The 15,770-nt window shown below is 41.3% G+C and overlaps 1 protein-coding gene and 1 pseudogene across 4 annotated transcripts; one reads left to right on the top strand and one right to left on the bottom strand.

Annotated features, from left to right (window-relative positions):
* Positions 1-5,208: 5,208 nt before the first annotated feature.
* On the bottom strand, positions 5,209-10,354 carry LOC145485410 (uncharacterized; annotated as a pseudogene). The gene is made up of 4 exons (XR_014049201.1): positions 10,280-10,354; positions 8,579-8,668; positions 6,766-7,309; positions 5,209-5,325 (listed from the first exon to the last, which is right to left on the bottom strand). The product of XR_014049201.1 is annotated as an uncharacterized LOC145485410 (transcript).
* Positions 10,041-15,504, top strand: LOC145495839 (uncharacterized). Of its 3 annotated transcripts, none has more exons than XM_081475434.1 (2): positions 10,041-11,075; positions 11,361-12,031. In XM_081475434.1, exons 1-2 carry the CDS (start codon positions 10,416-10,418, stop codon positions 11,421-11,423), a joined length of 723 nt encoding a protein of 240 aa, XP_081331560.1. In that variant the 5' UTR covers positions 10,041-10,415; the 3' UTR covers positions 11,424-12,031. The 3 variants fall into 3 exon arrangements, with proteins under 3 accessions (XP_081331560.1, XP_081331566.1, XP_081331552.1); XM_081475440.1 differs by lacking the exon at positions 11,361-12,031 and adding an exon at positions 12,043-12,150 and having other exon boundaries at positions 10,043-11,075; XM_081475426.1 differs by lacking the exon at positions 11,361-12,031 and adding an exon at positions 12,039-15,504 and having other exon boundaries at positions 10,046-11,075.
* Positions 15,505-15,770: the final 266 nt, after the last annotated feature.

Here is a 15,770-nt window from a genome sequence, read left to right as displayed (position 1 = left end):
CACTACCATTGCCACTGCCACTACCCCTACCACTGCCACTGTCACTACCACTACCACTGCCACTACCACTACCTCTACCACTGCCACTACCACTGCCACTGCCACTGCCACTGCCACTGCCACTACCACTACCACTTCAACTACCACTACCACTACTACTGCCACTGCCACTACCACTACCATTACCACTACCACTACCACTGCCACTGCCACTACCACTACCACTACCACTGCCACTGCCACTGCCAGTAAGACAGGCACTGCCACTTCCACTGCCACTGCAACTACCACTATCACTGCCACTGCCACTACCACTACCACTGCCACTGCCACTACCACTACCACTGCCACTGCCACTACCACTGCCACTGCCACTATCACTACAACTGCCACTGCCACTGCCACTACCATTACTACTGCCACTGCCACTACCACTACCACTACCATTACCACTGCCACTGCCACTACCCCTACCACTACCACTGCCGCTGCCACTACCACTACCACTGCCACTGCCACTACCACTGCCACTACCACTACCATTACCACTACCACTACCATTTTTACTACCACTACCACTACCACTACAACTACCACTGCCACTACCATTACTACTGCCACTAACACTACCACTACCACTGCCACTGCCACTGCCACTGCCACTGCCACTGCCACTGCCAAACCACTACCACTGCCACTACCACTACCACTACCACTACCATTACCACTACCACTACCATTTTCACTACCACTACCACTACAACTACCACTGCCACTACCATTACTACTGCCACTGCCACTACCACTACCACTTCCACTGCCACTGCCACAGCCACTACCACTACCACTACCACTGCCACTACCACTGCCACTACCACTGCCACTACCACTACCACTTCAACTACCACTACCACTACTACTGCCACTGCCACTACCACTACCATTACCACTACCACTACCACTGCCACTGCCACTACCACTACCACTACCACTACTACTGCCACTACCAGTAAGACAGGCACTGCCACTTCCACGGCCACTGCAACTACCACTATCACTGCCACTACCACTACCACTACCACTGCCACTGCCACTACCACTACCACTACCACTACCACTGCCACTGCCACTACCACTGCCACTGCCACTGCCACTATCACTACAACTGCCACTGCCACTACCATTACTACTGCCACTGCCACTACCACTACCACTGCCACTACCACTACCACTGCCAGTGCCACTTCCACTGCCGCTACCCCTACCACTACCACTGCCGCTGCCACTACCACTGCCACTGCCACTGCCACTACCACTGCCACTACCACTACCATTACCACTACCACTACAACTACCACTGCCACTACCATTACTACTGCCACTGCCACTACCACTACCACTTCCACTGCGACTGCCACTGCCACTACCACTACCACTGCCACTACCACTGCCACTACCACTACCATTACCACTACCACTACCATTTTCACTACCACTACCACTACAACTACCACTGCCACTACCATTACTACTGCCACTAACACTACCACTACCACTGCCACTGCCACTGCCACTGCCACTACCACTACCACTGCCACTACCACTACCACTACCACTACCATTACCACTACCACTACCATTTTCACTACCACTACCACTACAACTACCACTGCCACTACCATTACTACTGCCACTGCCACTACCACTACCACTTCCACTGCCACTGCCACTGCCACTTCCACTACCACTGCCACTACCACTGCCACTACCACTACCACTACCACTGCCACTGCCACTACCACTACCACTTCAACTACCACTACCACTACTACTGCCACTGCCACTACCACTACCATTACCACTACCACTACCACTGCCACTGCCACTACCACTACCACTACCACTGCCACTGCCAGTAAGACAGGCACTGCCACTTCCACGGCCACTGCAACTACCACTATCACTGCCACTACCACTACCACTGCCACTACCACTACCACTACCACTACCACTGCCACTGCCACTACCACTGCCACTGCCACTGCCACTGCCACTATCACTACAACTGCCACTGCCACTACCACTGCCACTACCACTACCACTGCCAGTGCCACTTCCACTACCACTGCCACTACCACTACCATTACCACTACCACTACAACTACCACTGCCACTACCATTACTACTGCCACTGCCACTACCACTACCACTTCCACTGCGACTGCCACTGCCACTGCCACTACCACTACCACTGCCACTACCACTGCCACTACCACTGCCACTACCACTACCATTACCACTACCACTACCATTTTCACTACCACTACCACTACAACTACCACTGCCACTACCATTACCACTGCCACTACCACTTCCACTGCCATCACCACTACCACTACTACTGCCACTACCACTACCACTACCATTACCACTGCCACTGCCACTACCACTACCACTACCACTGTCATTGCCACTACCACTACCACTTCCACTGCCACTACCACTACCATTACCACTACCACTGCCACTACCACTACCACTACCACTACCACTGTCACTGCCACTGCCACTACCACAGGCACTGCAACTACCACTGCCACTACCATTACCACTGTCACTGCCACTACCACTACCACTACCACTTCGACTGCCACTACCACTGCCACTGCCACTGCCACTGCCGCTAGCACTAGCACTAGCACTAGCACTAGCACTAGCACTAGCACTAGCACTGCAACTGCCACTACCATTACCACTACCACTACCACTACCACTGTCACTACCATTACCACTACCACTACCACTGCCACTACCATTACCACTACCGCTACTACTGCCACTACCACTGCCAGTACCACTTCCACTGCCACTACCACTACCACTGCCACTACCACTGCCACTGTCACTGCCACTGCCACTGCCACTGCCACTACCACTACCACTGCCACTACCACTGCCACTACTACTACCACTACTGCTACCACTACCACCACTACTACCCCTGCCGCTACCCGTGCCAGTGCCAGTACCACTTCGACTTTCTCTTCCTCACTACTACTATTGCTACCACTATTAATGCCACTGCCACTGCCACTGCCACTACCACTGCCACTGCCACTACCACTACCACTACCATTACCACTACCATTACTACTATTTCCCATCAGTTCTCTCTCAGCTGAGCTAGTCCCCTTCAAGAATCATGAGGTATTTAAATGGCAAAAGATTTTCCTTTCTTAATGTAACAAAGCACGTCCTTGAACGATACGATTCGTCTTTGTAATATTTACAAAAGCCTTCGAAATTTGCATAACTGTTTTCCTCTTGAAAGGTTTCCTTTTCTGCTTACTCAAGCATGTTTGAAAACAATTAATGTATTATTGTTTTGGGTACTGAAGTTGGTTCACCTTCATCTTCCTTACCAGCTGCTAAAATATTACACTGAGCTCGAGAAGGTTGGCTTGTCGACTCTAGAAGTGACAAAGAATGATTTCAAACGAGGCAGTACAGAATGGAGCCTCTTCAGTGTTTCCAAAAGCAGTTATTTCTGTCAGATATGCATAAATGTTGCTGTAGCAGACAAGGCGGCACTATCCTTTGTAAATGTTTACTTCTATGGCTTGGTATTATTATAACATCACATCGTGAGTGTTTTTGTCCGACGCTCGTTCGATAACTTACCAAACCGCTCTTTTCATGTCATTTAACACCCGTCCCGGAAAACAAACTTACGTCGGTATAAATTTAGAACCGTTCTCTGATCGACTGGACTGATTAAAATACACAGCTCACTGGTAATCACCAATGAAAACATAAGCATAGGCCATGCTAATTGGGACTTCAGGAGGAAAATGTTCAAAACCTCTTTAGGATTGGCTTTAGCATCACTGTTAACTTGTTTGAATTCTTCCAAGACTCTTGAGGTCAGTTCCTCATTTCCTTCTCTGTCTTAACAAAAACGTCACAGTATTTACACAACTATAAGCGAATTGACACAAGTGCCTTGACGGGAACCCTTTGATATCATCTTCTAGTATGCTACCGACATAAAAATACGCAACTCGACTCGTTTCAATATTTGCAACGAAGTGACTAACGCTCCACAGAAGCTCATTAAGTAATTACATATAAGTATAACAGATAACTTCTTAGAACTAATATAAGCATTACATGTAGCATATTTTTACGTTTCATACGCGCCTTTCCCTCTTCCCATTTCTCCAACTTGAACGGTGACAAATATAATGACTGAATGAAGTTTGTTTTGGTTTATTACATTTTCTATATTTTCCTTTTTACATTTTGTATGCGAAAAATATTTAGGTAAATGGCAATTATACAGTAATATTTTACAATATCGTACAATATAATACAATATAGTGCAACATATGCTAATATTAATAATAATAATAACATTTATAATGCGGAAATTTCATAAAATGTTCAAATGCGCATGACAAGATTAAAAACGGAATAAAAAGGCTAAAAAGCTAAAATTACAATTAAAAGTAAACTTACAATGATTTTGAAAAGCTTAAATTACAATTAAAAGTAAACTTACAATAATAAAAACAACTATGATAAGAATGCATGACGGAAAAGGTGAGTTTTTAGCTTGGTTTTAAAAATACTAACACTGCTGGCGCTTATGTCAAATGGTAGCGCATTCCAAAGTTTCGGTGCAGCACAGGTAAAAGAACGGTCACCTAGTGTAGCTTCTGATTTAAAACGCGGATATCGATGGCTAAGTAAAAGTTTATCGCTAGAATTCCTTAGATTATATTTGAATGGGAGCCTAAGAGAAATAAGAGACGATAAATAAGTAGGCGCTAATACAGTATAATAAAATATATAACAACACTATCATGATGTAATAAGTCCATTGATATCCATTGTGACGAGCACAAGGAATAAGTTATGGACTTGGTGACTACTCCTTAGTCTGGAATCTCCCCGTTGATCTTTCCGGTTTGGTTGTACCTGCCAGAGGCGACGCCTCCACCGGCTAAGCTCTCAGGATCATAGAAACACACAAGCCCCTCCACCGCGACAAGGTGGCAGTCCAAGAGAGGGGACGTCTAGAGATGTGAATAACACTTACAAATTGAATACTGAAAAGTTAATACTGACTTGTATGTCAACCCACTGAATCCCACCTCACTAAATCTTAATAAGTCGGTCGCATAAGGGTGACAAGTTCCTAATTATCTACTCCATGTCAACTCGATTTCCAATCAACTCTTTCTAAGATTCTTTAATAGATGGCAGCACAGAGCCACTACTTGTAACTTCTTGCTTCTTCCTGATGAATTCATCAAATGCTTTCTGTTATAAACAAAAAAAAGAAATATTTATGTGGGCAATGAAATCGAAATGGTCTTCTACAAGGTACCTTATAAGAAACTAGCAATTAAAGAAAATTGCACATGCACATTTCAGATGAAGGAGCTTTTAGTTTGACAACATGAATTTGGAGATCAAACCACCCCTACGAATTAGAAAAAGTATTAAAATTTTGCGTGGTAAAAAAACGTGGCTACCAATTGATGTTGCAGAAAAAACTTGACATCGAATAAGTAAGGCTCGAGGGAGTATTTCCGACACAAAAATTAGCGAATGTAATAAACGACTTTTCGAAATTGCCGGGATGCCATTGTCAAGAAAATGTATAGATTAGTTTTTGCATCATAAATAGATCTACAGTTAAGTGGCAAAATACGTAAAGTGACAAGAAAACACGAAAAAGTGACTATTAGGAAACTTGGACGTTGAAATTAACGATCCGGTCCATTTTCATCCATGATGTGTTTGATTCTTTCCATCCATAGTGAATTGTACTAGGGGCCATTAGTATTCCCGACTTCAACTCCTGACTGCAGGCACTGAATACTACGGATTCCAGCAACCACCGGGAGTTTTTATGACTTTAATTATATACTGACATGGTGTATCAATCGAATGGTTACGCGTACATGACTTTGGGATGCCTGTTGAAAGGGTTCATAGTTTAGCAGATACACATATTTACACCTCCATGTTAATCGGGAACAAATGACAAGGGTTTTAAAAACTCGTCTGACTATATGAAGTGAACCTCTTTAATGGGCGCGCGTTGCTTTGTTAAATGACTTGAACCGTGTCGTTATCCAGTTACAAGGAAATGTTTTGCCTGTTTTTCCATCACGTGTCTCTTTTAGCTGTCCTAGCTCCCTTAAGAGAATCATATATGAATTTAACTCAGTATCTTTTCACCAAATTACTTCCTTGAACGATATATGCAGGCTTCTACTGAGAAGTACAGAACATTTCGAAATTTGCATAACTGTGCGGTTTTACCGCTTTTCCGTTCTGCTTATTCAAGCATGTTTTAAAAAAGAAACGTTGACTACTCTTGGTTCCAACTACTGAAATGTATGACTCACTTTTTCTTTTTTTGCCAGGCACTATAAACTACTGTAAACCCACCGAGTAGTACCTATGATGATTTTACCCGATAGTTGCCTCATAATTATACCGTTTCAAGGAATACCAGCAGTGATGTAAATTGTTGCATTGTTGCGATGTTTTTAACTGATCTGTGAGATAAGTTTTGATTCTGCTTTCCAGTCAGTATTGTAAGGTAACTTACGATATTTGACATCACAGATAGATATTAGGGATTTGTTTAGTATCCTTTACTGATTTGTAGACTTTTACTTCGTTATGTTACAGCAGCAAGCATCAGATCATGATGTTTCCGTGTGTCAGTTCGACTGATTTACTTACCAGACCGCCGTTATCAAGCATCCACTGTGTTAGAAACTCGCTGGCCCTGGTCTCAGAGAACATACTGACATAATAACCATTTTCTGCTAAATCGACTGGACTGAACGAAGCATACAGCTCACCCATAATCACCAACGAAGATATAATCGTAGATCATGATAATTGTGAATCTAGAATCGCGCTATCCAAAGCCTCCAACATCTTACTATTGTCGTTAACTTGTCTCGATAGTTCCAAGATCGACGAGATCAGTTCCTGATTCCCTTCTCTTGTGGTAACCAATAACTCTACAATGTTCGTATATCTACAAACCATTTTGATACAAACACAAAAGTTGTCGGAAACCATACACAAACTTGATGTAATCCTCCACAATACTACCAACACATATATGTAACTCGACCCGTTCTAACTCTTCCAGAATATCAGAACGAGAATCACACCTTAAAAACTCTCTTAGCAGCGACAAATTAGTACAGGACAGCTTATAATCATTACATAGAAACTCGATTAACTTACTGCGCCTTTCAATAACATGCGGAGTCTAAAATTCAAAGCTCAACCGACGAATGCGTTTTTCGCTACCGTCAATCAAATGTTCGGCGGCTCCTCCCAGCTTCCGACTGTGTTATCTGAACTGCACTCAACGATTTGATATGATTACCGCGCGCTCAGCAGTAATGGGAAGCTGGGAGGAGCCGCCGAACATTTGATTGACGGTAGCGAAAAATGCATTTGTCGGTTGTGCTTTGAATTTAAGAGTCCGTATGTTATTAAAAGGCGCAGTAAACATATCACCATCACTACTTAAGTTGACATCTAACTTCGACTCAGGAATAATAACTACATACCAGTGCCTATAAGCCTCTCGCTCATCCCTACTTAATGACCTAATACAACGTACTACGAAACCCTTAAAAATGAACAGCAGTTTCAACATGTAAACGGAGAAATGATCCCTTTCAATCGAGAGATGGCTGCATGATAGCAAACTCACGATTGAAAATTCAGGGGAAGCTGCAAGAACTGCGCAAGATCATCCTTGACGCTATAGTCCAAAAATAACTCCATCCTCGTCCCCAGAACCTCTGTTTCTTTTGGTCACGTGGTCTGCGAACTCGCAAAGACGTTTTGTAACGAATAGCACTGGGGACCAAAATGGCATAATTTTTGCCCGCATTGCAGGCCTATGTTTCGACTTGAGTGGCTATGGGCCTTCTTTTTCTATAAGATAGTGATTCCCTATCTGGGCGTTTTTTTTTTTCAGTTCCTGAATATAAAAGTTCAGGTACATGCATTCATTCTAGTGGCCTTGTCTCTGTCAAACGAGGATAATATAATAACAATGCACTTCCACAAGATTATGCTGCTCACACTACTCAAAATCTGGACCGAGATCAGCAGCAAGGACTTTGTTTATACTACTCTAGATCTGGTCTGATTCTCGTGGAAGACACTGGAATTTTTTAACTGACTTAACTCCATTTGAACATGCTGGAATGATTTCGTTGGAAGACATAGCAAGGTGCGTCAAATAAAACGGTTGAATCTTCTCAAACTGATGACCGAGTTTAAAATGGAAAGGAATCTAACGGTTCTTCTAGATTTATACAAGAGAAAAGGACTTGGATTGGAAACGTTAGGTCATTTGTCGAACTGAGCAAGAATTTCAAAAATTGAAGGTGTTACATGGTTTCGAGGAAAGAAATGGTCGTAGTAAGCAATCTTCCCCTTGGCGTAAACTGTCTAAACTAAACTATGCAAATTGTTGCCGTTGGAGAAATTATTGGGGCAGCTTCAGCGAACGGCAAACGTCACCAGAATCAGCAACTGGTGGAGATGTGTTCCACTGCGGCTGAAGAGCACAATGCAAGAACTGGGAAGATGTAGTGGCCAAGCTAATCTAACGTTATAAACCATTTTAACAGTTTAAATAAGCAAACCCGGGCATGCCACTGCCACTTTCATGCTACTTCCACTACCAACGGTGCTGACACTTCCACTCACAATTGTCTACCACTACCACTACCAAATCATTACCAATGCCTCACCACTGCTAAAGCCTGAGTCTATTTCTACTGCCGGCCTCTTTCGCTACCACTACCACTATCACAACCACTAACATGACCATTGCAGAAGCCTTCGAAATTTGCATAACCGTTTTCTTCTTCATGCATGAGTATCAGTTGCTTTTCTGCTTATTCAAGCATGTTTGAAAAAAGTATCCATATTTTGACTACTGTCTTATGGTTCTGGGTACTGAGGCTGGTTCAGTATTTTCATAGTTTTTGCCAGCTTCTAAAATATGAAACTGAGCTCAAGCAGGTTGCTTGGTCGACTTTAGGAGCGACAAAGAATGATTTCAAACAAGACAGTAGAGGATGGAGCCTCTTCGGTGTTTCCAATTGAAAGCAGTTATTTCTGTCAAATATGCATATATAAATGCTGCCATAGCAAACAATACGGTACGCCCAGAAGGCATTTTAAAAATATTATACTTTACAGCCTATACTGAACCCACGCGTTCAAACTAAGTAATTAATTATACCATCAACTTGGTATTTAATCCAGAACTGTACGTATTCAAGATACACTCGCACTGATGCAAATTGTTGGATTGTTGCCGATGTTTTCCCAAGTCTTTTGCACAACTTGTGTTCTTTGAGGACCTTTGATATCACGACTATCTTTTGTAAATAATCACTTCTATGACTCGGTATTATAACACCACTTAACGAGTATTTTGTATGCGCACGTTTGATAACTTACGAAACCGCCGTTTTCAAGTGTCCGGCGTCCTGTGAGAAATTCATCAGTTCTCATCCGTTCCGGAAAACAGACTTACGTACTGGGCTGGGCTGGGCTGATTAAACTGATATACAGCCAACTAGTTACCACCAATGAAAACATAAATATAGGTCAGGCTGATTGGAATTTCAAGATAAAAATGTTCAAAACCTCTTTAGCATCATCGTTAACTTGCGTGAATCGTGAGGTCAGACTCGTGAGGTCAGTTCCTCATTTCCTTCTCTGTCTGGCTAACAAAAACTCCACAATAATCACACAACTGCAAGCAAATTGACACAAGTGCCTCTGACATCATCTCCTGGAATGTTTCTAGTAGAAATAAGCAATATACGGTCTCGCTTAGTCCAACATTTGCTACGAAGTGATTAACGCTCAACAGAAACTCCTTAAGTAATTACATATTAGTAGCAGACAACTTCTTATCACTAAGCATTATCATCATTATGCATTTAAATTCGGGCACAAAACTAGATCTTTAAACTAATGTGTAAACCATGCTGAACGGGGATAAAAACGTTTTGAAAACCGGTGGGTCAGTGATGATACGCCGATAGCGCCGATACTTAACCGATGGGCGAGACGTTTTCAGTGTAGAAATTGCCGGTCTTTTACGCCATAACAGATTTACAGATTGCCGGAAACACCGCGTATGGATAAAATACTTTGCAAAACATCCGGGCACTTGTTATTACACAACAACTCTCACTTTTGCTTGACCGGTCGCCTGGGACGATCCATTAAACACGTCATTGCATTTTCCTATTTTGGTGTTGTTAAACATTCTGGGGTATAAAATGTTGGCATGCCGACTCGTCTAACTGTTCAGTACTTATTCAGCCGCCATGACACCCTTAACACGAACGATGACTGACAAACTTCTACAAGATTACAACAGTGTTTTACTTAAAATTTCATTTAAATTAGATGAGGAACATCAAAAGAAGCTTCTACATTACTGCAGTGGACTTATTTCGAAACAGGTTACTGATACAATTGATATATTACGTTCTTTGGAGTACCAGCGAAAGATTTCGTGGGAAGATGTAAATTTTGTGAAAGAAGCTATGCGTAAAATTAATAGATTCGATATTGTTAAAGAGTTGACCGAGTATGAAATCAAGCGGGATTTGACACTTCTTCTGGATTTCTATGCGAGGAAGATTCTAAACTTGGATTTACATTGCTGTTCTGTATCTGTGAAAAGAATAGTTGGACATTTAGTAAGACTTATGGAGGTCGCAAGAGACAAAGTTGACATCACATCGATAAGCTTAACAGTAGAATGTTGTAAAGACATGAGGAAAGCGTTAGTGGATTTTGAAGATGAGATTGACTGTGGTGAACTAACTTTTTCCTGGAATGAATTTACTATGCTCGTTGTTATCGCCGGAGAAATCATAGCCGTCGCTTACAAGAACGAAGAACTACAAGAACCAGTGATGGACTTGTGTTCGACCGCGGCTGATGAGCTCTGCTCTCGGATGACTGAACTAGGAAGTTGGGTAAGCTTAGTAACGAATTACAGTTTGTATAAATTACTCTACGTTCTGCTTAGAAAGCGAAATCGCACACTAAACAGGCTCTATTTTGAATCTTCATTTTGCAATCGATTTGTTTTGATATAGTTTTGCGGCTGGTGAATTCGGCTGGTGACAAAATAGTTCAATACTTATGTGACTGGTTGGATCTTAACACGTGATCCGGTATAACGAAAGTGATAGAAAGACCCATGGCGTAAGTCATTTTAGGACTTTTCACAAAACTGACAGACATTTTGTTCTTTTAAGTGGCGCAAGTCAACTGTAGTATGTCAAGTTTTGATGCGGTTTCAGTTACAGTACGTTAACTGAGAAGAATAAACACAAATGAGAGCTCTGAGAGAAGTGACGCATTACGTGAGTTACCTGCATATGTCGTGTTAAGTGTTATACAATGCGATGTGGAACGATAGAGCAAATGAATGTAGTTCGATTGCATTGGATTCAACGGACTTTTAACCCATACGATCTTGTGAATAACCGATGACTAACGCAGGTCTAGCTGTCAATTTAGTGAATTATAAAGCCACAAGTCATGACGAGTACCAAGTCGGCACTAACTTGAAGTTCTATACTTATTTTGAAATAGCGCTTTCACTTGCATTGAGTTATTTTATGTGCATATAATCATGATAATATCGAAATATATTTCTATTAGATTGAACTCCTACGCACTTCGTTGATGGGCGATCTCCACATCCATCGTAAGCCTGGCCTCCCAAGCAGACGCTCTTAGGGCTCGTCACGCGTCTGCGTGGAAGGCCTTCGTAACTTTCATCAGTGCTCACTCGCATTTGCAGATTTCAGGTTATGTTGCAGTCTCAAGATTTCGCAATCACATTTTTTCTCCTCAGTAACTTAAGGTTATATACTTGAAGTAGTCAAGCGAACTAAAGAAATTTTTATTTTATTTTATTTTATTTAAAGGAAGATTTCTGTATCCAAGTGAAGAAGATATATAATCGAGTTTACCATCATGATCAGCAGAACATGGAATCCAACCCTAATTTGTCTTTGCAGAAGCAAAGAGCTGAACTAGTTAAACGGTTAGCAGATACCTTCTGCTTTGCAATATAGACTATACTCATAAATAATTACATAACTCGACGAGACTAACAAGTACAGACAAACTGATAAACCCCTCTCAAAAAAAAATGAAAAAAATGAAAAAAATGGAAAATACGTTATATGCATTTCATGAAATGAAAAAAGTGGAAAATAAGTTATATGAATTTCAGTTGCGAAAGCAACAAGTATTAGAAATGGTTTGTAAGATTTTAAACTTTATGTCAGTGTCAGCTTGGCCAGACGGCTGAAGTTATATGGATTTCAGTTGCGAAAGCAACAAGTACTAGAAATGGTTTGTAAGATTCAAAACTTTACCTCAGTGTCAGCTTGGCCAGACGGCTGAAGTTATATGAATTTCAATTGCGAAAGCACCAAGTATTAGAAATGGTTTGTAACATTTAAAACTTTACCACAGTGTCTGCTCGGCCAGACGGCTGAAGTTATATGAATTTCAATTGCGAAAGCAACAAGCATTAGAAATGGTTTGTAACATTTAAAACTTTACAACAGTGTCTGCTTGGCCAGACGGCTGAAGTTATATGAATTTCAATTGTGAAAGCAACAAGTATTAGAAATGGTTTGTAACATTTAAAACTTTACCACAGTGTCAGCTTCGCCAGACGGCTGAACTGAAGTTATATGAATTTCAGTTGCGAAAGCAACAAGTATTAGAAATGGTTTGTAACATTTTAAACTTTACGTCAGTGTCAGCTTGGCCAGACGGCTGAACTGAAGTTATATGAATTTCAGTTGCGAAAGCAACAAGTATTAGAAATGGTTTGAAACATTTTAAACTTTACGTCAGTGTCAGCTTGGCCAGACGGCTGAAGTTATATGAATTTCAATTGCGAAAGCAACAAGTATTAGAAATGGTTTGTAACATTTTTAAAAAACTTTACCACAGTGTCAGCTTGGCCAGACGGCTGAACTGAAGTTATATGAATTTCAGTTGCGAAAGCAACAAGTATTAGAAATGGTTTGAAACATTTTAAACTTTACGTCAGTGTCAGCTTGGCCAGACGGCTGAAGTTATATGAATTTCAATTGCGAAAGCAACAAGTATTAGAAATGGTTTGTAACATTTTTAAAAAACTTTACCACAGTGTCGGCTTCGCCAGACGGCTGAACTGAAGTTATATGAATTTCAGTTGCGAAAGCAACAAGTATTAGAAATGGTTTGAAACATTTTAAACTTTACGTCAGTGTCAGCTTGGCCAGACGGCTGAAGTTATATGAATTTCAATTGCGAAAGCAACAAGTATTAGAAATGGTTTGTAACATTTTTAAAAAACTTTACCACAGTGTCAGCTTGGCCAGACGGCTGAACTGAAGTTATATGAATTTCAGTTGCGAAAGCAACAAGTATTAGAAATGGTTTGAAACATTTTAAACTTTACGTCAGTGTCAGCTTGGCCAGACGGCTGAACTGAAGTTATATGAATTTCAGTTGCGAAAGCAACAAGTATTAGAAATGGTTTGAAACATTTTAAACTTTACGTCAGTGTCAGCTTGGCCAGACGGCTGAAGTTATATGAATTTCAATTGCGAAAGCAACAAGTATTAGAAATGGTTTGTAACATTTTTAAAAAACTTTACCACAGTGTCGGCTTCGCCAGACGGCTGAACTGAAGTTATATGAATTTCAGTTGCGAAAGCAACAAGTATTAGAAATGGTTTGAAACATTTTAAACTTTACGTCAGTGTCAGCTTGGCCAGACGGCTGAAGTTATATGAATTTCAATTGCGAAAGCAACAAGTATTAGAAATGGTTTGTAACATTTTTAAAAAACTTTACCACAGTGTCAGCTTGGCCAGACGGCTGAACTGAAGTTATATGAATTTCAGTTGCGAAAGCAACAAGTATTAGAAATGGTTTGAAACATTTTAAACTTTACGTCAGTGTCAGCTTGGCCAGACGGCTGAAGTTATATGAATTTCAATTGCGAAAGCAACAAGTATTAGAAATGGTTTGTAACATTTTTAAAAAACTTTACCACAGTGTCAGCTTGGCCAGACGGCTGAACTGAAGTTATATGAATTTCAGTTGCGAAAGCAACAAGTATTAGAAATGGTTTGAAACATTTTAAACTTTACGTCAGTGTCAGCTTGGCCAGACGGCTGAAGTTAAAGGAATTTCAGTTGCGAAAGCAACAAGTATTAGAAATGGTTTGTAACATTTTAAACTTTACGTCAGTGTCAGCTTGGCCAGACGGCTGAAGTTATATGAATTTCAGTTGCGAAAGCAACAAGTATTAGAAATGGTTTGTAAGATTTAAAACTTTACCACAGTGTCAGCTTGGCTAGACGGCTGAAGATATGAATTTCAGTTACGAAAGCGACTGATATTAATAAGATTTTTAAGCATATGAACCCTGTTAATGCAACATCAATGAGGTTTATAACCTACGAATACGAATTAATATTATGTACGGTTAAAATATGAAAATTATCCACTTGGCGGCTTGGATAATTGTTACATTTAACGGCATAACAAATAACATTTGAAACGGATTGTCATACAGAGGTTGTCATGTAAGTGTTCAACTTCATAACTTTCAATAAACTGGATGTGACGTTAAGATATTTCGTGGACAATGTGCTTCTATTTCCTGGAGTATTCTGCCACATTTCATATACAGGGAGGATCATGGAGCAATTTGAGAGTACGATCTTATTTGCAGGGTAAAAAATTACATCCGCTTTCACTGTTACGTGCATAGCAACTATCTCTCGACATGCCATCTTTCGACATGCTATGTAACCTGGCCTACGTCAAAATGTAAGCGCAAGTGTCTTCTTTACCGTCGAACTCGACTTTTAGTCATAAAAGATCGATTTATTTGACATCAAATTAAGGCTAGGAGTATCAAGAAAGCATTATGTGAGGGATAAATCGACTGCTTTGAATGTTTACATCTTTCGAATATCAACTGAGCGGTAGCGGCCCAATTCTACCGGAAGTCACTATTGAGAGCCGATCGACTACACTATTAAAAATCATTTGCATTATTCCGTAAATCGGGAGTCCACAATCTTCTTCATTCATTTGAAGTCAGTAATTATCATATACTTGTCATTTGTTCCGTTAATAACCGAAAAAATTGCTAGTTTCACAGGTAAACGGTATTTCAGCCGTTTACATAGCATGTCGGCGAAAGATGGAATGTCGAGAGATGATCGAAAGATGTCGCCTATGCACGTAACACTGAAAACGGGTGTAAAACACGGGATTAAGACTTGCAGGTCGAACGCCACGAAGTGCAATTTGCTTTGGCGATGACATTTGTCATCACTGCCGGCAGCCTGCCTGGTGGGGGGCGGGGGGGGGGGGGGAAGGGGAGGGAGGGGGAGAGTGACTCCCAGATAAAAAGGACGGGGTTGAGAAGAGCTACCAAGGCTGAGCACCCCAAGAGGTATCAAAACTGCGTTTTTAACCCCTAAAAGGTACGACGAGTACCACCGCCCTTTTATATGGGAGTCCCCCGGGCAGACCGGTGTTGACCATTTATACACCTCATATAACAAGTCTAGTTTCATTTTACATCGTAGCACTTCCTTGACAGACGCTTGATCATAGAATTATTTTCAACT

The sequence above is a fragment of the Orbicella franksi genome, chromosome 1 (assembly GCF_964199315.1).
Source record: "Orbicella franksi chromosome 1, jaOrbFran1.1, whole genome shotgun sequence".
NCBI classification, from domain to species: domain Eukaryota; kingdom Metazoa; phylum Cnidaria; class Anthozoa; order Scleractinia; family Merulinidae; genus Orbicella; species Orbicella franksi.
Note: the sequence above shows the minus strand (reverse complement) of the source record. Positions and strands in the feature narration are given on the sequence as shown.

Coding starts and splice junctions, on each gene's coding strand:
- LOC145495839 (XM_081475426.1), top strand. CDS start 10,416: ATGACACCCTTAACACGAACGATGACTGACAAACTTCTACAAGATTAC. Junction 11,076..12,038: donor TGACTGAACTAGGAAGTTGG/GTAAGCTTAGTA, acceptor TTTTATTTAAAG/GAAGATTTCTGTATCCAAGT.